The sequence below is a fragment of the Callithrix jacchus genome, chromosome 9, assembly GCF_049354715.1.
Source record: "Callithrix jacchus isolate 240 chromosome 9, calJac240_pri, whole genome shotgun sequence".
Classification (NCBI taxonomy): domain Eukaryota; kingdom Metazoa; phylum Chordata; class Mammalia; order Primates; family Cebidae; genus Callithrix; species Callithrix jacchus.
The window spans coordinates 111,894,917-111,916,333 of NC_133510.1; the positions used below are offsets into that span (position 1 = coordinate 111,894,917).

At 42.7% G+C, this 21,417-nt stretch overlaps 2 protein-coding genes across 5 annotated transcripts in view; one reads left to right on the top strand and one right to left on the bottom strand.

Annotated features, from left to right (window-relative positions):
* The window catches only part of SVOP (SV2 related protein), a 105,265-nt gene extending 95,996 nt beyond the window's left edge, over positions 1–9,269 (bottom strand). For both annotated transcript variants that reach the window (XM_054238825.2, XM_002752975.6), the window contains exon 1: positions 9,050–9,269. Coding sequence is in view for 1 of the 2 variants with exons in the window: in XM_002752975.6 (XP_002753021.3) it covers positions 9,050–9,084 (35 nt within the window). In the remaining variant the exon portion in view is untranslated. The remainder of the gene's footprint in view (positions 1–9,049) is intronic.
* USP30 (ubiquitin specific peptidase 30) overlaps positions 1–21,417 on the top strand; it is an 88,251-nt gene that overhangs the window by 16,164 nt on the left and 50,670 nt on the right. The window lies entirely within an intron of this gene.

Genomic DNA, 21,417 nt, shown 5'->3' on the forward strand with positions numbered 1-21,417 from the left:
TGGTTTTTGTTTTGTTTTGTTTCTCAGACTGGGTCTCACTTTGTCACCCAGGCTGGAGTGCAGTGGTGCAATCATAGTTCACTGCAACCGCGACCTCCCAGGCTTAAGCGATCCTTCTGCCTCAGCCTCCCAAGTAGCTGTGACCACAGGCACCATGCCCAGATAACTTTTTTCTAGAGAGGGGGTCTTGTTATATTGCCCAGGCTGATCTCAGACTCCTCAAATCAAGTGATTCTCCTGCTTTGGCCTCCCAAAGTGCTGGGATCATACACGTGAGCCACTGCACATGGCCCAGTGAGTTCCCCTTAAGTCGTTGAAACACACATTCTTCAGAGGTGAAGCTGGCTGGCATAAAATGTAAACATTTTTGAAATGAAGGTGTGCGAGCAGTTTTGAGTGTGAGGTTTTTTGTTTTGTTTTGTTTTTTGAGGCAGGGTCTTGCTCTGTTGTCCAGGCTGGAGTGCAGTGGCTCGATCTCGGCTCACTGCAACCTCCGCCTCCTGGGTTCAAGAGATTCTCCTGCCTCGACCTCCCAACTAGCTGTGACCACAGACCACCTGCACCACCACACCTGGGTAATTTTTGTATTTTTAGTAGGGATGGGTTTCACCATGTTGCCCAGGCTGGTCTCAAACTCCTGATCTCAAGCAATCCTTCTGCCTTGGACCCCCACCAAAGTACTGGAATTATAGATGAGAGCCACTGCACCCAGCCCAGACTGTTCCCCTTAAGTCCTTGAAACACACATTCCTCAGAGGTGAAGCTGGCTGCCATAAAATGTAAACAGTTTTGAAATGAAGGGGTTTGAGCAGCTTTGAGTGTGAGGTTTTAAACGTTTTGGGGGTTCCCTTGGAGGATGCCCAGGCTATTACAATAAGTCCCTACTTTTTGCCTAAAGTTGGTGACAGTGATGTCCTGTCTCTCCTCCTGGTCCAGGGATCCTCCCTCCCCTTTGGCCCCACTAGGTCTCAGGAGGATGGGAGCCAGCAGGAAGTCTCATGTGTGCCTTTGCCACCTCCTCTGTGCAGCGATCTTCTCAGTTAGAGGAACCAGAACCTGCTTCTAGCTTCTCCCCTAGAACTCAAACACAGTTTTTTACCTGGCTTAACATAGGCTCAAAGAGTTTACCTGGGACAAGTTCAACAGCAATAGGCATATAGTCATTGCAGCATTATTCACAATCACCAACCTACAGAATCCACCTAAGTGTGCATCAAGGGATGAATGGAAAAAGAAAACGTGGCATATACACAATGGACTACTACTCAGCCCTAAGAGAGAAGGAAATCCTTGGGATGATTCAGGTTCTGTGCATGTCTTTTAATCACACTTAGCTTTTTTTTTTCTTTTTTTTTTTTTTGAGACATAGTCTTGCTCTGTCACCCAGGCTGGAGTGCAGTAGCACAATCTCTGATCACTGCAACCTCCACCTCCCAGGTTCAAGTGATTCTCATGCCTCAGCCTCCTGAGTAGCTGAGATCACAGGTGCATCCCACCACACCTGGCCAATTTTTGCATTTTTAATAGAAATGGGTTTTCGCCATGTTGGCCAGGCTGGTCTTGAACTTCTGGCCTCAAGTGATCCGCCCACCTCAGCCTCCCAAAGCGCTGGGATTACAGGTGTGAGCCCTTGCGCCTGGCCCAATCTTAACAATTTATACAGTTCTCTGGCATTAAGCACGTTCACGTTGTTGTACAATCATCACCACCATCCATCTGCAGAACTCTTTTCATTTTGCAAAATTGAAATTTAAATTCAGTACCCATTAAACACCAATTCCCCATTCCCCTCCCCCTGCCACCAAGTTCCTGGAACTACTATTTTACTTCCTGTCTCTATGGATTTGACTGCTCTAGGTACCTCATGTAAGTGGGATCATGCCGGATTTGTCTTTTTGTGACTGCCTTATTTGCACAATGTCTGCAGGGTTCATCTGCATTGTATGACTGTCCAAATTTCCTTCCTTTTTTTTTTATTTTGAGACAGAGTCTCAATCTGTTGCCCAGGCTGGAGTGCAGTGGCATGATCTTGGCTCACTGCAACCTCCACCTCCCAGGTTCCAGTGATTCTCCTGCATCAGCCTCCCAAGTAGCTGGGATTACAGGTGTGTGCCACCATACCTGACTAATTTTTGTATTTTTAGTAGACACGGGGTTTCACCATGTTGGCCAAGGTGGTCTTGAACTCCTGAACTCAAGTGATTCACCCACCTCGACCTCCCAAAGTGCTGGGATTACAGGCATGAGCCACCGTGCCCAGCCCAAATTTCCTTCCTTTTTAAGGCTGACTAGTATTCCAAGTATGAATAGACCACATTTTGTTTCTGGAAAATTGCTAAGAGAGGAGATTTTAGTAATATTGCACAATGGAGTATTATTCATCCATTCATCAGTCCACGGGCACGGGTTGTTTTCATGTTTGGCTATTGCGAATAATGCTGCTCTGAACACAGAAGGACGACAATCTCTTCAACACCCTCCTGGGTGTTGGTTTCTCATCTGTAACCAGAAGTGGAATTACTGGATCACATGGCAATTTTATTTTTATTTTTATATTTGAGGAACTGCCATACTGTTTTCCATAATGGCTACCCTATTTGATATTTCACCAACAATGTGTGAAAGTTCCGATTTCTCCACGTCGTTGCCAATACCTATTATTTTCTTTCTTTATTCTTTCTTTTTTTGAGACAGGGTCTCATTCTGTCACCCAGGCTGGAGTGCAGTGGCACATTCATAGCTCACTGCAGCCTCAAAACCCTGGGCTCAAGCAGTGTTCCCTTCTCAACGTCCCAGGCAGCTGGGACCATAGGCACGCACCACCATGCCTGGCTCATTTTAAAAAAATTTTGGTAGAGACTGGCTCTTGCTTTGTGGCCCAGGCTGGTCTCACAACTCTTGGCTTCTAGCAGTCCTCCCAAAGTGGTGTCCCAAAGTGCTGAGATTATGGGCGTAAGCCACCAAGCCCGGCTCAGGTGTTTTTTATTTTGATAGTAGCCATCCTAACAGGTACAAGAGAAGGCTGCAGATTGAGAGTTACCAGGGGAAGTTTTGGTGAGAAGGTGGCATTTGCGACTCGATGAGGGTGAAGCAGGTACCTTGGAGAAGAGCTTTCTAGGGAGTGGATCCTGGTTGGCATGGTTGAGGAACAGCAGGGAGGCAGCAGCGTGTGGGTAGCATAGTGAAAGAGATGAGGTGAGAAGGGAACAGTGGGAGAGTTTTGAGCTGAGGAAGGACATGATCTGACTTTTAAGGAATCCATTTGCTCACTGGGTTGAGAATAGGCTATAGGGAGGCAAGGACAGGAGTGGGAAACCCAGCACAGAGATCATTGCCATCAATCCCAGTGAGAGAGGATGGGGACTTGAACCAGGGGATCACAGTAGAAGAGGTGGGAGCCTGGGTGTAAGTTGAAGGCAGGACCAAAGGATTTCCTGATGGACTGGAAGTGAAACGAGGCCAGGTGTGGTGGCTCAGGTCTGTGATCCCAGCACTTGGGGGCCAAGGCGGGAGGGTCACTTGGTGCCAGGTGACCAGACCGGCCAACATGGTGAAACCCTGTCTCTACAAAAATGCTAAAATTAGCTGGGCATGGTGGTGTGTGCCTGTAATCCCAGCTATAGGGGTGGCTATGATAATCCCTTAAACCTGGGAGGTGGAGGTTGCAGTGAGCTGAGATCACGCCATTGCACTCCAGCCTGGACAACAGAGCAAGACTCTGTCTCAAAAACAAACAAACAAAACAAAACAGAAAGTAGGAGAAAAAGAGGAGTCTAAGTTGTCTCCAGAGTTTCTGGCTGAATAGGATAAATGAATGGGAGTTGTCATCAGCTGAGATGGGGAAGGCTGAAAGAGGAGCAGGTGGAGGACAGACAAAGAGTTCAAATTCAGACAGGTGTTCTCACACCACACCAGGCATCTTCTTAGTGTTTTGCACAAGAGACTGTGGCTTCCAGGCACTCCTACTACCTCATAAGTTGGAAGATCAGGGAAACAAATCCACAGTGGAGGAAACACCAGCACCACGAATCGAGCCGTTACTCAAAGCCAGGCCTTGTGCTGAGAGCATCCTAGTGACGATCTCCCTGATCCTTACAACAGCCCTGCAGGTATTATCACTGTTCCGACTTTGCAGATAGGCACTCAGCCTTAGGGAGAAGAAGTCTTTGGCCCGAGGCCACCCAGCTAGGGCCACGGCTAGAGTTGAACCCAGGTCTGCCTGAGTCAGTTTCCACGTTTTTACCTCTTCTATTAAGACCGGCAGAAGTCAGGGACAGATTTATTAAAATAGTGGACCCAAACTCATTCTTGAAAGACAGGGTTTGTAAGAAAGGAGAGTAGATTCAGCAAATGCAGGATGACATCCCAACTCCTTGTCATATAATACAAGACCCTGTATGGCCTGGTCCCTGTTGTCCTCAGCAGTTTCCCCTTAAGCCACTTGTTCATTAATGATCTGTTGGCTGGTTTTGAGACACGCCAAGCTTTTTTCGCAATTCAGGGCTTTTACCCATACAGTTTCTTCTTCCCAGAGTGCTCCTCATCTTCTTTGTCCTGAATGACTCCTACACATGTCCAGAGGCTCAGGTCAAATGTCACTTCCTCATGGAAGCCTTCCATGATACCCCCTCCCATCTAAAACTAGTCTCCTTACTCGTACCCTGCATTAGTTCACTCTGTCACTCAGGCTGGAGTGCAGTGTCACGATCATGGCTCACTGCAGCCTTGACTTCCCAGGCTCAAGCAATCCTCCTAACTCATCCTCCCTAGACGTTGGGGCCACAGGCATGAGCTGCCAGACCTGGCTAATAAAAAAAATGTTTTTATTTGAAACATATCTCAATATATTGCCCAGGCTTGTTTTAGTTCTTGATAGCACAAGAATTGTCTTTAAGACAGTTCTCATAATTATTTGCAATGATGTGTTCAGTGTTCTCCCTCCTACCAAACCAGTGCTGTCCAATAGAACTTTCTGCAATTATGGAAATGTCCTAGATCAGGGGTCTCCAATCCCTGGGCCGAGAACTAGTAATGGTTTATGGCCTGTTAGGAGCTGGGCTGCACAGAAGGAGGTGAGTGGCGGGTGAGCATTGCTGCCTGAGCTCCGCCTCCTGTCAGATCAGCAGCGGCATTAGAGTCTCATAGGACATGAACCCTTTTGTGAGCTGAACATGCAAGGAGTGTAGGCTGAAGAATCTTTTTTTTTTTTTTTTTTGAGACGGAGTTTTGCTCTTGTTACCCAGGCTGGAGTGCAATGGCGCGATCTCGGCTCACCGCAACCTCTGCCTCCTGGGAACAGGCAATTCTCCTGCCTCAGCCTCCTGAGTAGCTGGAATTACAGGCATGTGCCACCATGCCCAGATAATTTTTTGTGTTTTTAGTAGAGACAGGGTTTCACCATGTTGACCAGGATGGTCTTGATCTCTTGACCTCGTGATCCACCTGCCTCAGCCTCCCAAAGTGCTGGGATTACAGGCTTGAGCCACCGTGCCTGGCCCTAGGCTGAAGACTCTTTATGAGAATATGATGCCTGAAGATCTGAGGTGGAACAGTTTTATCCCAACCCCTTCCCCTACCTAACCATCCCCATCCATGGAAAAATGGTCTTCCAAGAAACTGCTCCCTGGTGCCAAAATAGTTGGGACCGCTGGCCTAGATGTATGCTGCCCAATATGGTAGCCACTAGCCACATGTAGCTATTGAGCATTTGAAATGTGGTTAATATGAGTGAGGGACAGATTTTTAAATTTTATTTTAATTATTTTATAAAATATATATATATATATATATATGTATATATTTTGAGGCAGAGTCTGTGTTGCCCAGGCTGGAATGCAATGGCACAATCTCTGCTCACTGCAACCTCTGCCTCCTGGGTTCAAGCGATTCTCTTGTCTCAGCTTCCCAAGTAGCTGGGACTACAGGCATGTGCCACCATGCCTGACTAATTTTTTTGTATTTTTAGTAGAGAGAGATTTTTACCATGTTGATCAGGCTGGTCTCGGACTCCTGATCTCAAATGATCTGCTCGCCTCAGTCTCCCAAAGTGCTGAGATTATAGGTGTGAGCCACTGCATCCAGCCACGTATTTTAAATTGTAAATTATACTATATAAATGATTTCATGTGCAAACTGTATACTTTAAATTCATCTAAGCTCAAATTTAAATAGCCATGTGTAGCTAGTGGCTGCATGTACTCTTGGACACTGCAGCTCTAGATTGTGAGTTGCTTAAGGACAAGAACCATTCTACCTTACTCAGCTGTAGAATCCTTTGTACCTAGGATAGTACCCAAGCAAATCAGTGAAAGAATTAATGAATGAATGAAGCAATCGGTCAATCAAGATCTGCAAACTTGCTTTCAAGAAATCATCCTAGAAAGAAGAGACCTAGACAAGTCTGATTTGCACAAGGTCACACAAAAAGGGAGAACTGGTTGCAAACTCTCAGCCTCCCATATCTTCTCTATGTGATGCTGTCCCAGAGTGGACAGCATGTGAATGGCAATGGTTTTTTGTGGTCTCAAATGAACCACCCCAGAGCTGTGTGAAGGTGAGGTGCCTTCAAGTGAGAGGAAGGACTATTTTCTTAGACACCCTCACTCCCTTACCCCATTCTCTAACCATGTAAACTACTTAGTGGCTTATAATCTGCTAACACTTGGCCTCCCACGGGACTGAGCCTGTTCCAAAGTCCACTCTTGCCAACCCTCTGCAAGGCACTCTGAATTTTTTTTTAGCCATATTGCTCTCGGGAAATCTGCTGCCTGCAATCTGTGCATAATATACGAAGGGCGTGGTTTAAAAAACATCTAAATCGTGATTTGTAACCCACTCAGATTCATGTGGCCATTCCTTTTAGCTTACTCTTTTTTTAGAAATTGAGGTCAACACATTTCAGGGCTAATTTTGACTTCATTCAAATGTCATTTGGGGTTTGCAGATTAAGATTTTGAGGAGTCTGGTATAGTGAACCTATGTATTTTGTTTTTATAATTTTTCAGATGTAATAATAATAGCTAATATGCATTGAGTGCTTTGTGCCTGCCTTAGCATACATTATTTCATTTGAGCTTCACAATAACCTTATGAATTAAGTACTGTTATGATCTTCATTGTGTAGCTAAGGAAACAGTCTCAGAAAGGTTAAGTCACTTGCTTAAAGTCACACAGCCAGGAAGTGGCAGAGAAGGGATTTGAATCCAAGTATGTCTGATTCTAGAGATAATGTACTTAACCAGTATACAATTTGGCCTCTTTAATAGATGATATATGCACTTATGCCTATTAAACACAGAAAGAACAATCAAGAAACTTAACTCTGGGGAATAGGACTGGGGCTTGAAAAGAAAGGAGACTTACTTTTTATTCTTGTGCTTTTCTTTGAACCTTATTTACCTTTATTTATTGGTATATTGTATTACATTCCTATAAAAAACTAAATGTTTAAATTTAAATAAGTAAAAACTTCCTATTTTTTCTTTTTTTAATTAAGGAAGGAATTGTCATGATAATGTCAGGTCTATATATTAATAGATTAAATATACATGACCCTTTTGCAAAGTTTATATACACATGAATCTTTGAAAAGTTTAATAGGCATAAGTGCATATATCATCTATTAAAGAGGCTCTGACATTATTGAAAAATGTATCCCAGGAACACCACAGTTCCAATATGCAGTCTTATTCTGAGTATCAAAGTTCATATTTCCAATACTAAATTATTTTTTATTTGGGGATAATATTTTTATTTTTGAACATGATATTTATTCTCAAAAAAGTATGTTTTCCTTGGGAAATTTGTAATCAGACCATTATACTTTTATGTACTCTTATATCGACCTCTGGATATTATAACTAAACATGCTTTAGCATTTGTGAAATAATGCTGTATTACATAATCAGATATGCCATTTGTAGATCAATTAGTAAAAGATTTAAAGCAAATTTTAAGTTGATTAAAATTTTAAGTGAAAATTAATTTTACACTGATTGAAAAGTAAACATTGCAATCCCCTTCAGTACTCAGAGCCTCAGAGAACTGTATCAGTCACACTAAAAGTCACTTGGGAGAATTCCTTAGTAGCTTATAGAAAAAAAAATCCACCATTTTTAAAGTCAAGAAAATACACACATACTAACAATAATTTATCCTTTCTAACAAACCCAAAAGGAATCTACTCTTACCACTCAAATGGCTAGTGATTCTAAAAATTCAAACAACCTTCTCCTCCCAGCAATGTTCTTTTTAATGCCCCCTTTCATACTCTTCGAATTTATTTAACAAATCACTATCTGGTTGGGGTAGGAAAAATCTGTAAGCCCCTCTACAAGGCCTCTGTCCTTTCCATTGCTTGGTATTCCCCCAAGATTCTCAGAGCAAATTTGGTTTCCCTTAAAAATCCCCATCCTCAAAGGAGTATATTCCTGATGTTCCGATGGTGAGTCTCACTCTAGCTAGCTGCTACAAAAACCTTTCATTCAGAAGAAGGCAAGAGGTTTCAGCGACCGTGCACAGCCTTCTCATTCACACACTTCATAAACAACAGGACTTTGCCCAACCCTCTCCTCTAGGAAGGCATCCCAGTTTTTTAGGAACCAGTTTGCAACATCAGTATCATTCCCTTCCAAAAGACCTTGCAGAAAAATTATGGATTTCACAGCATAGGATTAGGGCTGGAAAGGACCGATGTCATTGCATGGACTCACCAATTCTGTCCATATTTCAAAACCGCAGCTAATGCTTTCTTAAAGCACACATCTCAAAATCCCTTTAGGATTGAGAGCAATTAAAAGGGAAATCATAAACCCCGTCGTTCCCTATAAGGTCCTGACAGATCTGAAAAATGGAACTGAGTCAGAGATACAGAAGCTGGGCTGCTGGGGAAGGAAAATGGCTTTTCTCCTCCAGGCCTTAATTCCTTCCTCTGAAACAGTTCCCTTTAAATTCAAGAAGCTATGTAGAGATGCACCCCCCACCCCCCTTGCAGGTTTTCGTTTTTTAAAAGAAAGCCTGTCTGCCTCTTGCTCGCCCCCATGATACTCACGGCAGCTGCCTTAGCTGGAATAAGTCCTCCTCCATGTCCGCGCTGCGCCAGGACGAGCCCTTCTCATGGCCCTTACATGGTGGTGGTGGATGACGAGCCCTCCGATTTTCAGCACCGGGATGCTGGACAGCACCCGCGCGGCTTCCTCCCGCGGGCAGCAGCTGTTGGGGAGGGAGCCGCTGGGGACCAGCCCACGAGACAAAGCCGCCGCCGCCAGAAGACCGCGGCGAGAGTGGGCGGAGAGGAGGAGGCGGAGGGCAGAGCGAGCTGCGCGGGGAGAGGGGGCAGGGAGAGCCTTTCTGCTCGGAGGAGTTCACAGGCTCTCTGGCTGGTGGTGAATTACTGGGATGCCTATAAGGCACACCAGTCTGTGAAATGGTTGTCCGGATACCAAAGAACACCCTTTCGTTGACGACGCCTGTCTAAATGTTATTTGCAAGGATTCATTAATGTTATCAGTAATCACTCTTGAAACCCGGGCTGCTATAACAAATACAGCCATGCATTTAAGTACTGTTTCTTGAGCACCTGTGTGCCAGGCACTGTAATAGGCACTGGAGGTATGACAGACCAACCCAATCTGTCATTGTCATCGTGGAGCTGAGGGTCTAGTGAAATGAATCAAGGAAAAAAATGTCAGTTAGGTATGAGAAGGCCAAAGATCACTCATTCTTTCAACAAGCGTTATTGGGTGATTTCTACATAAAAACATGAATAAAGTAAAGTCTCTGCCCTCAAGATCCTAGTTCAATAGTTCCCCCAGCCCACCTCTCACTAGAATTTCTGCCCCCTTCAGAACTTAAGCTCCATTAGGTTTCACTGATGTGTCCCAAGTACTAGAACAGTATCTGGCACATAGAAGGTACTCCGTAAATATTTGTTGAATGAATGGTTCTCAATTCAGGCTGCATATAGGAATCACCTGGCTCTATCTCAAACAAATTGAACCCAACTCTCTGGAGGTGGAGGCCAAGCCTGGGTATTTTTTTGCTTTTTCAATATTTATTTATTTATTTATTTTTGAGACAGGTTCTTGCTCTATTGCCCAGGCTGGAATGCAGTGGCATGAGCACAGCTCACTGCAGCCCCGACCTCTTGGGCTAAAGGAGTCCTCCCACACCTCAACCTTCCGAGTAGCTGGGACCACAGGCTCATGCCAGCTAATTTATTTATTGTAGAGATGGGGTCTTGTTATGTTGCCCAGGCTGGTCTCAAACTCCTGGACTCGAGCAATCCTCCCATCTCGACCTCCCAAAGTGCTGGGATTACAGACGTGAGCCATTGCACCCGGCCTCAGGGGTTTTTTGTTGTTGTTGTTTGTTTCGTTTTTTTGAACTGGAGTTTTGCTCTTGTTGCCCAGACTGGAGTGCAATGGCACGATCTCAGCTCACTGCAACCTCTGCCTCCCTGGTTCAAATGATTCTCCTGTCTCAGCCTCCTGAGTAGCTAGAATTACAGGCATCTGCCACTATGCCTGGCTAATTTTTTGTATTTTTAAAAGAGACTGGGTTTCACCATGTTGGCCAGGCTGGTCTCAAATTCCTGACCTCAGGTGATATGCCTGTCTCAGCCTCCCAAAGTGCTGGGCTTACAGGTGTGAGCCACTGCGCCTGACCCAGGGTATTTTTTAAAGCTCCTCAGCACCACGAAGTGAAAACCACTGATCAAGTGGGAACAAATGAAGAGAAAAGCAGAAAAATGATACAACAGAAAAACTGCTAAGATAATCCGTGATGGCAGCTGGCAGGAGCTATGAGGATGATAATTGAATGGAACTTTAAAGGAATTAAAGGAAGAAGGAAACTTTTTTTTCTTTCATTGTTGACAAAGAGTGGGGGAAGTTGGAAGAGGGTACAAGAAAACAAATCTGAGAACTGAAAATAATCTCATACCAAATCCATAAAAGGACTTGAAAATCCAAATTGAATGTATGCCAGGCCCCTGGCTGTGTATTTCACCGTGGTCCCCCTTGATCTTTGCAACAATCCTATGAAGCAGGTGTGATTTTTATTTTTATTTTGTAAGATGAGGAAACAAGGCTCAGAGAAGGGTAGGTTTGCTTGCACAAGGTTACTCTGACAGGAAAGACTTGATCTGGACTTAAAACCCGGGTGGTCTGTCTCCACAGCCTAAGCTCTTAATTGCTAGGCTTTCTTTGAGTGTCTCAAAAGAAACCACCTGTTGTGGGTATGGTAGGAGAAATGGAAATTATTGAAACATTGGATACTTTAAGCAAATTGAATGTTGGGAAAACTAATTATATGGTGGTACTCAAGCTCCAATGTATTGTTTATCAAGGAAATATTAATGGAGCAATAACTATGTGTCTGTCACAATAATAGTTTGAACTTAATCTTGGCTCCTTCTCACCTCATACTGAAGAGTCAGTCACAACTTGCCCCCACTCACACTTATTTCTAAAGGAATCTCCCCATCCCTGCTGTGCACTATATTTGATATCACATGATTCCTGGCCACAGCTGATTGGCTGAGAGGGTGGACACTTGTCTACAGACATCCAATCCAAACACTTGTCAGTAGCCCCATTGTGGCATTGCTGGGAGGGGGAGCTGAGCAATCTGGTACCTTTCCAATGGTGGATTCAAAAGTCTCTGAAGGCTTTTGCTCTAACCACCCACCTTTTCTCTCAATCCTGGTGTCAAGAGGGGCTCTCCAGGGCTCTATGAATATTCATTGCACTCATTATAAATAGCCCCTTTAGGGGCCAGGTGTGGTGGTTCACACCTGTAACCCCAGCCCTCTGGTGAGGGCTCTCTTCCCAGCTTGCAGATGGCCATCTTATCTCTGTATGCTCACATGCTCTTTCCTTGGCACATAAGCATAAAGAGAGAAAGCAATCTCTCCAGTATATTCTCCTTTAAGGGCACTATTTCATCATGTCAGCCCCACCTACATGACTTTCTGTAACCCTGATTGCTTCCCCAAAGCCCTTTCCAAATACACATTATGGGGTTAGGGCTTCAACATATGTATTTGGGATGGACACAAGCATTCAGTCCTTAACTATGTATCATAACGTTTGAAGTGTACAGTTTAGTGGCATCAAGTATATTCATTACGTTATATAACCATCATGCTATTGAATTCCAGAACTTTTTTTATCATCCCAAAGAGAAACTCTACCCATTGAGTAATAATTCCCTATTCCTCCCTCATCCCAGGCCCTGGTATCCTTTATTCTATTTTCTTTTTTTATTTTTATTTCTTAGAGACAGGGTCTCACTCTGCTGTCCAGACTGGCATGTAGTGATGCAATCATCATGACTCACTGCAGGCTCAACCTTCTCAGCAATCCTCCTGCCTCAGCCTCCTGAGTAGCTGAAGCTACATGTTCATGCCACCATGCCCAGCTAAGTTTTATTTTTATTTTTTGTAGAGACAGAGTCTTGCTATGTTACCTAGGCTGGTCTTGAACTCCTAGCCTCAAGTGATCCTCCTGCCTCAACCTCCCAAAGTGCTGGGATTACAGGTGTACACCACTGGGCCAGGCCTATTCTACTTCCTATTTCTATGAATTTGCCTACTCTAGTTACCTGATAAGAGTGGAATCATACAATACTTCTTCGTTTTTTGTGGCTTATTTCACTCAACAAATGTTTTCAAGGTTCATCCGTGTTGTAGCATCTATCAGAACCTCATTCTTTTATATGACTGAATAATATTTCTTTGTACTTATATGGCACATTTTGTTAATCCATTCATCTGTTGATGGACACGTGGGCTGTTTCCACCTTTTTTGCTATTGTGAATAATGCTGCTATAAACATTGGTCTACTGTGTATCCCTTTGAGTCCCTGTTTTCAATTCTTTTGAGTGTATAAATAGGAGAAGGGTTGCTGAGTCATATGGTAACTATGTTTAAGTTTCTGAGGAACTGCCAAACTGTTTTCTACAGCAGCTGTACCATTTTACATTCCCACCAGCAATGTACAAGGATTCAAATTTCTCCACATTCTCCTCAACACTTGTTGATAATAGCCATCCTAGTGAGTGTGAAGTGGCCTGATTTGCATTTCCCTAATAACTAACAATATTGAGCATCTTTTCATGTGCTTATTGGCCATTGGTGTATCTTCCTTGGGGAAATGTCTATGCAAATCCCTCACCCATTTTTTAATTGGATTGTATTAGGCCATTTTTGCATTGCTGTAATGGTAGAATACCTGACACTGGGTAATTTATAAAGAACAGAGATTTAATTGGCTCACAGTTCTGCAGGCTGTACAGGAAGCATGGCGCTGACATCTGCTTCTGGGAAGGGCCTCAGGAAGCTTAGAATCATGATGGAAGGCGAAGAGGGAGCAAGAGAGAGAGAGAGAGAGAAAGAGAGAGAGAGGTGGTGCCACACACTTTTTTTCTTTTTTCTGAGATAGAGTTTCACTCTTGTCACCCAGGCTGGATGGAGTGCAATGGTGCAATCTTGGCTCACTGCAACCTCTGCCTCTCAGGTTCAAACAATTCTCCTGCCTCAGCCTCCCAAGTAGCTGGGATTACAGGCATCCACCACCATGCTTAGCTAATTTTTGTAATTTTAGTAGAGATGAGGTTTCACCATGTTGGCCAGGTTGGTCTCAAACTCCTGACCTCAGGTGATCCACCCACCTCAGCCTCCCAAAATGCTGGGATCACAGGTGTGAGCCACCACATCCGGCTATCACACACTTTTAAACAATCAGATGTTTCGTTAACTTACACATCACCACAGGAATGGTGCTAAGCCATTCATGAAGGATCCACCCCTATGATCCAAACACCTCCCACTAGGTTCCACCTCCAACACTTGAGATTACATTTCAACATGAGATCTGGAGGGGACAAATATCCAAACCATATCAAATGTCCTTGAGATTTGAAAATATTAATGTATAATTAAAATGTTGGCTTGCTGTAGTCTTTACCTAATTACATGGCATTCTTAGAACTGCTCAGCCATGAATCATGTCAGGTTTTCCACCTTCTAAGAGAAGCTTCTGATTGCCACAGTACATCTTTTTAAACCAGCTTCTATGGATCATGGAGAGGTCCCACGGAAAGATATTGGTTGCAGTTTGGTCCAGATGGCTAGCTCTGGACCAATCACCTGTGGCCAGTGTAAGAATTAAAGAAAGAGGAAAGAAACATGAAAAGTGGTTCAACAGTTAAAGACAAGTTTATTTTGGAGAATAAACCTGAGAGGGGCTTCTGGACAAGTTAGGTCAGAGACACTCTCTCTTACAGACTAAGAGTTTTTAAGGGTTCAGGGTGGGAGAGCTTATCACAGGCTCAGAATGTTTCTGTGTCTCTTTGTCTTGCTTATCTGGGAAGGAGAGTTGTGTATCTGCTCCCATACATTTTCCTGCCACTGCAAGCATACCCCCAGCCCCTTGAGTCTGCATTTAGCTTCCCTATCTTAGTGCACCTAAAGGGAAGGGAATCTATTTATTAGGGCCCACCGTTTTACTGGGGCCGATTGTATGAATATGAAGTTTGGTGGTTACCCAAGAGACTTTCCCCCCTCCCTCTGTGCCTGAGCTGTCTTATCTGTGTTTTACTGTCTGCTTTTTCTGGCTGCCTGTTATTAGAAGAGAATCATTTTCCTTGAAATGCATGAGATTAGAAAAGGAGCTGAAACTTAAATTGGCAGTGTTTGTCCAAGATGATGGTGCTCCTGCTCTGTCAGCCAGGGCATATGGCAGTCCATAACAGAGAACACAGCTGCTGAGGAGGAAAGGCTGTGGGTAGGGAAGGTTCCTAGAAGGCGGGGTGAGAGGGACAAGTTTTGATTGACATTAATGGTATCCTATTTGTTAAGGCCTCTGAAAAAGTTCCCAGAGTCCTCCAGTCCTCCCATAACCCCTCCTCTCCCATCTGCACAACACTCTACATTTTTAACCAAGCAGCATGTTGAACTATATTTTCTGCCATTGAATACATGTTCACCTTCTCCCTGCAAGTTACATTGTAAGATCAAGGCAGGGAACCTACTTTATACCTTTCCCATACCTACAAAAATCCTGTCACCCTGCCCAGCTGTCAGCCATTGTGTACTGGGCACCAGCTTTGTGAGTTACTACCTGTGTGATGGTAGACAGGTTATTTTCCCTCCTTGAGTCTCAGTTGCCTCATCTGTAAAATAGAGACAGATACCAACTTATAGTTCTGCTGTGGGGATTAAACAAGATGATAGATATTCATGTGCATGGCAAATGATTGTATGAAACAAATAAATGTCAACCCCCCACTATAAGCAAGATCTTAATACAAGATCGAAAAACAAGTTTTTGGAAGAAAGGAGATATAGGAGATGTTTGATCAAGGTGTACAAAGGTTCAATTATATGATATGAATAAATTCTGGAGATCTAATGTACAGCATGTGACTATAGGTAACAATACTGGAAATTTCCTAAGAGGGTAGATTCTAAGCATTTTCACCATACACACACACAAAAAGGTAGGTATGTGAGGTATGGATATGTTCATTAGCTTGATTGTGATTATTTTACAATGTACACATATATCAAATCATGAAGTTGTACATCTTAAACATATACAGTATTTCAAAAATCAGGGGATGCTGAGCAAAGGGTATACTAGAACCCTCTGTTCTGTCTTTACCACTGCTGTAAATTCAAAATTATACAAAAATTAAAAGTTTAATTTTAAAAAGTAACAACAAAAAAAAACCATACTTTTGAACCATCTTTTTTTTTGAGATGGAATTCCGCTCTTGTTGCCTGGGCTGGAGTGCGATGGCACGATCTCGGCTCACTGCAGTCTCTGACTCTGGGTTCAAGCGATTCTCCTGCCTCAGCCTCCCAAGTATCTGGGATTACAGGCATGCACCACCACACCTGGCTAATTTTGAATTTTTAGTAGAGATGGGGTTTCACCATGTTGGTCAGGCTGGTCTCGAACTCCCAACCTCAGGTGATTCGGCCACCTTGGCCTCCCAAAATGCTGGGATTACAGCAGTGAGCCACTGCACCTGGCTGAGTCATCTTACTATAGTATATTTTATAGAACCAGATAAAAATGTTTAATGTCTATTTAAAATTTTAATTTATTAATGTGACTACATGCATTTAACATAGCACATTACATAAAACAACAGCCTATTTACAAATGCTACTTTTGTTCATCATATTTATGGAACAATTTCATTCAAATTCTGCACATGTGTCCTCAATGGCATTGTCTTTGTCATGCTGGATCCACTTTTTGACTCCCTGAACTCAGTTTTTTCCAGAGCACGCCATCTTCACTTCCAATTCAGCTGTATGAGATACAGCACTTTTAAAATTTGCCACTGACAGTTCCTTTAAAAGTTAAACATAGAATTACTCTATGATCTGGCAATTCCACTCCTAGGTATATACAAAAAGAATTAAAAACAGGGACAACAAATGTTCATAGCAGCAGCATTCACAATAGCCAAACAGTGGAAGCAACCCATGTGTCCATCAACAGATGAATGGGTAAACAAAATGTGGTCTATCCATGCAGTGGAATATCATTCTCCCATACAAATGAATGGCATTCCAACAGAAGCTACAATATGGGCAAGGCTTAAGAACATTATGCTTAGTGAAGCCAGTAACAACAACAAGAAAGATTACATGATTCCTCTATATAGGCGGTCTCAAAAGTGGTGAAACTCATAGAAACAGAAGGTAGAGGCCAGGTGTGGTGACTCAAGCCTGTAATCCGAGCACTTTGAGAGGCAAAGGCAGGAGGACTGCTTGAGTCCTTAAGTGTGTTGACAAGGATGTGTTTAAATTGAAACACTTGTACACTGTTAGTGGGAATGTAAAATGGTGTAGCCACTACGGAAAACAATTTGGCAACTCCGTAAAAGTTTAAAATAGTGTTATCTCCTGACCCAGTAATACCACTGCTAGGTGAATACCCAAGAGGAATAAAAATATGCTTCCAAGCAGGCCGGGCATGGTGGCTCACACCTGTAATCCTAGCACTATGGGAGGCCAAAGCAGGTGACTCACTTGAGCTCAGAAGTTCAAAATCAGCCTGGGCAACATGGTGAAACCTGGGCAACATGTGGGCAACCCCATCTCTACACACACACAAAAATACAAAAATTAGCTGGGCACGGTGGCTTGCACCTGTCATCCCAGCTACTTAGGGGACAGAGGAAGGAGGGTCACTTGAGCCCAGGAGGCGGAGGTTGCACTGAGCCAAGATCGTGCCACTGCACTCCAGCTTGGTAGAAATAATGAGATACATTCTCAAATAAATAAATAAATTATAAATGCTCTATGCAAAACTCATATTTAAATGTTCATAGCATTATTATTCACAATAGCCAAAAATCGGAATCCAGTCAAATGTGTACCAACTGATATGAATGGATAAACAAAATGTGGTATATCCATACAATGGAATATTATTTGTCAATAAAAAAGAAGTGCAGTACTGACTCATGCTGAAATATGGATGAACCTTAAAAACACTGCGTTTGGTGAAACAATCCAGGCATAGAAGGCTACATGTTGTACATATCATATGATTTCATTTACAAGCAACATCCAGAATAGGCAAATCCATAGAGACAGAGAGTGGATCAGTGGTTGTTTAGGAATGGGGATGTGGAGTGGGAATGGGGATTGACTGCTAATACATATGAGGGCTCTTTTAGAGGAGATAAAAATGTCCTAAAATTAGATGTGATAGTTGCACAACCCTGTGAATATACTTTTTAAAATCCCACTAAATTGCACACTTTAAAGGCAGTTGCCTCCAGCCCACCACGTTATCCATCTGTCTGGGAAATGGGGGCATGCCAAAAGCCAGATGGGTTTTATTTCACACCAGAGCAAAGCATCATGATTTCCCCCCTCAGATTCTTAAAACAAAAGTGAATATTTTAAAGGAGACTGGAATAGAGACTGACAAGCTGCCCCTTAGCCCAAAATACTGAAAATAAAAAGCATGTGCCATGTACAAGCAGTTCCCCAATCAACTGTGTTCTAAATCCTGTTCTTATCAAGACAGTATTCTACTAGTTATGAAAATGGCACTTAAACAAAAAGTCCATGGATTTAAATTAAAAAACAGATTTCTCTTTTTTTCTTTGGGAAACCTAAGGTGGAGTGTCAAAGTCAAAATATAGAGGTGAACCTCCAAACTTAAAGCATATTATTTGAGAAGGAAGGATTGCCCTTCGAGGCATACACATAGACCAGGTAGTCTTCAGAATGTCTAAAGAACAAACGAAGTTTGGAGTTTTTATAAAATGGAGAAATGTTATGTATTGTTTTGAAAGAAAGTTCATTGGCACTGATAAAGTTTAAAGGAGCTGGTGAGTTCTAATTGATAAGTTACAGGGGTGGGTAAGATTAGTCTTAGAGTCACAGCATGTTGTTTTAGTAACTGGTTTCGGGTTACAGCAGGCAGTTTGAGCAGCCAGGCTTATAGAGAATTATTAATACATTCCTGGAGCAACGCTACGTGCCCTGAGTGCTTTTTCTCCCTGAGCCTCTTGACTCTGTTTCAGTTGGGTATGACAAGAATGACCCAATTCGTATGATCAAATTTCACATGATTTAAAGAAAAAAAGGGGGGAGGGGGAACTAAACCATTGATGGAAAGTCCCCAGTCTGCTAGCCATGCCGATGGGATGGCACTTCCATCTGAAGTCACTCTTAGGTCCCTGGTCCTGTGCTGGAAGCAGGTAAGTACGTCTTTACTTTGCCACAGAAGATGGTAAAAGGTGAGGCTTGGTTAAATAAGAGGTTAAGCCCTTGTTAAAAATACATAAAGGTGCACAACTTTAAAGAGTCTCTTGGTAACACAGCTCATCCCTCTATGAAAATACTAGCTGTCTAATTGGTACAATAACTAGGGAGGCCAAAAAGGGCAGAGAGAACAACTGTATAGCTTGCTTAAAGGACAAACTCCAAAATCTCCCAGGAAAAAAACCCTAATTCCTCAGACAGTGTTTTCCTAGAGGGCTGTTATATAAACAAGAGGAAGAGGTGATTCAAAAGCTGGTAAACCTGTCCAGACCTAAGGAAAAGCTCATCAAACAAAAGCAGCTCAAGGTGTCTGAGTCGTTGTTATCAAAGGAATAGTGGTCTTCTCTACACAGTATTGTGACTTGTACCTCGTGTTTTTATCTTTACTCAAAATATTTTCCAATTTCCCTTGTTAATTTTTTTATAGAGATAAAGTTTCACCATGTTGGCCAGGCTGGTCTTGAACTCCTGACCTTAGATGATCCACCCGCCTTGGCCTCCCAAAGTGCTAGAATGACAGGCGTGAGCCCACCAGGCCCGGTCCACTACTGTATTCTTATGTGTACAATATATATTTTCTAGTGTACCATTCTATTTCCCTTGTCTTTTATTTCACTATATATTTTTGAGTCATTTTCTTAGTAGTTGCCCTGGAGATTACCATTACCATTTCAGTGTTTAACAATCTAGTTTGGATTAACACCAACTTAATTTCAATAGTATATAAAAACCTTTCTTATATGTATCTCACTTCTCCTTAAGCTGTTATGGTTAAGATTACATCTTTAGGCATTGTGTGCCCATCAGCATAAATTTATAATTATTGCTTTATGAAATTGCCTTTGAAATCAGGTACACAAAAAAAGTTATATACAAAAAAATACATGGGCCAGGTGCAACAGCTCATGTCTGTAATCCCAGCACTTTGGGAGGCCTAGGTGTGACAATTGCTTGAGTTCAGGAATTTCAGACCAGCCTGGGCAACATAGTGAGACCTCATCTCTGCAATAAATAAACAAAATTAGCTGGGCATGGTGGCACGTGCCTGTCATCCCAGCTACTTGGGAGGCTGAGGTGGGAGGATTGCTTGAGCCCAGGAGGTTGAGGCTGCAGTGAGTCAAGGTTTCACCACTGCACTCTAGCCTGGGTGACAGAGTGAGACCATCTCAAAAAAAAAAAATCTATCTATCTATATATATAGATATATATATATTTTAGCCTGAAATGTTCCTTTTATTCCTCCTTCCTTCCTTCCCTCCCTCCCCTTCATTTCTTTATCGCTTTCTTTCTCTTTCTTTCTCTCTCTCCCCATCTCTCCCTCCCTCCTTCCCTCCCTGTCTCTCTCACTTCCCTCCCTCCCTCCCTCTCTCTCTCTTCTTTCTTTCTCTTTCTCTCTCTCTCTCTCTCTCTTTCTTTTTCTTGCTCTGTCACCCAGGCTGGAGTGCAGTGGCATGATCCCAGATCACTTCAACCTCCACCTCCCAGGTTTAAGAGATTCTCCTGCCTCAGCCTCCCAAGTAGCTGGGATTAAAGGTGTGAACAATGCCTAGCTAATTTTTGTATTTTGTGTAGACATGGGTTTCCACCATGTTGGCCAGGCTGCTCTTGAACTCCTGACCTCAGGTGATCCACACACCTAGGCCTCCCAAAGGGCTGGAATTACAGGTGCCCTTTAGTATTTTTTCTTTTAGTATTTTGAATAGATCATTCTCCTACCTTTGGACTACCATGGTTTCTGATGAGAAAGCTACCAGTCTTATTAAGGATACCTTTTATGTTAGGGTTGCTTCTCTCTGCTTTCAAAATTCTCTTCATCTTTGGTTTTCTACTGTTTAACTGGAATGTGTCTAGATATGGAACTCTTTGAAATATCCTCTTCTGGAGTTCATTGAGCTTCTTTGATGTATAGATTAGTGTTTTCCATGAAATTTTGGAAGCTTGGGGTCATTTATGTCTTTAAGTATTTTTTCTTCCCTTTTGTCTTTCTCCTTTCTTTCTGGGATTACCATTATGCCTAAATTGATATGCTTGGTGGAGTCTCACAGGTCCCTGAGCCTATGTTCACTTTCTGACGATCTTTTTCCTTCCATTACTCATCTCAATGGACCTATCTTCATGTTCTTGCCTGCTCAGATCTGCTTTGTGCTCTCTAGTGAATTTTCCATTTCATTTGTTCTACTTTTCAACTTCAGAATTTCACTTTATTCCTTTTAATAATTTCTATCTCTTTATTAATATTTTTATATGGGGAGACATTGTTCTCATTCTTTCCCTTAGATCTTTACATCTGATTTCCTTTGATCATATTTAAAATATATTTAAAGTCTTTGTTTCAGAAGTTCAATGTCTGGACTTTCTCAAACACAGTTTTTATTGTTTTCCCCCTGTGCATAGGCCTTACCTTTTTTGTTTCTTTGCATATGTCCATTCTTTTACTGAAAGCTGAGCATGAAATCAGATTTTACTCCCTCCTCAGGGCTTGTTGCTGCTGCTGCTTGTAGTTGCTGTTTGTTTTGTGACTTTTCTGAACTACTTCCATAAGCTCAGTTAGTGGCCTACAGGTGTGGCCACTGAAGATTCAGATAGTTTAGTGGTCAACTAATGATTAAATGCC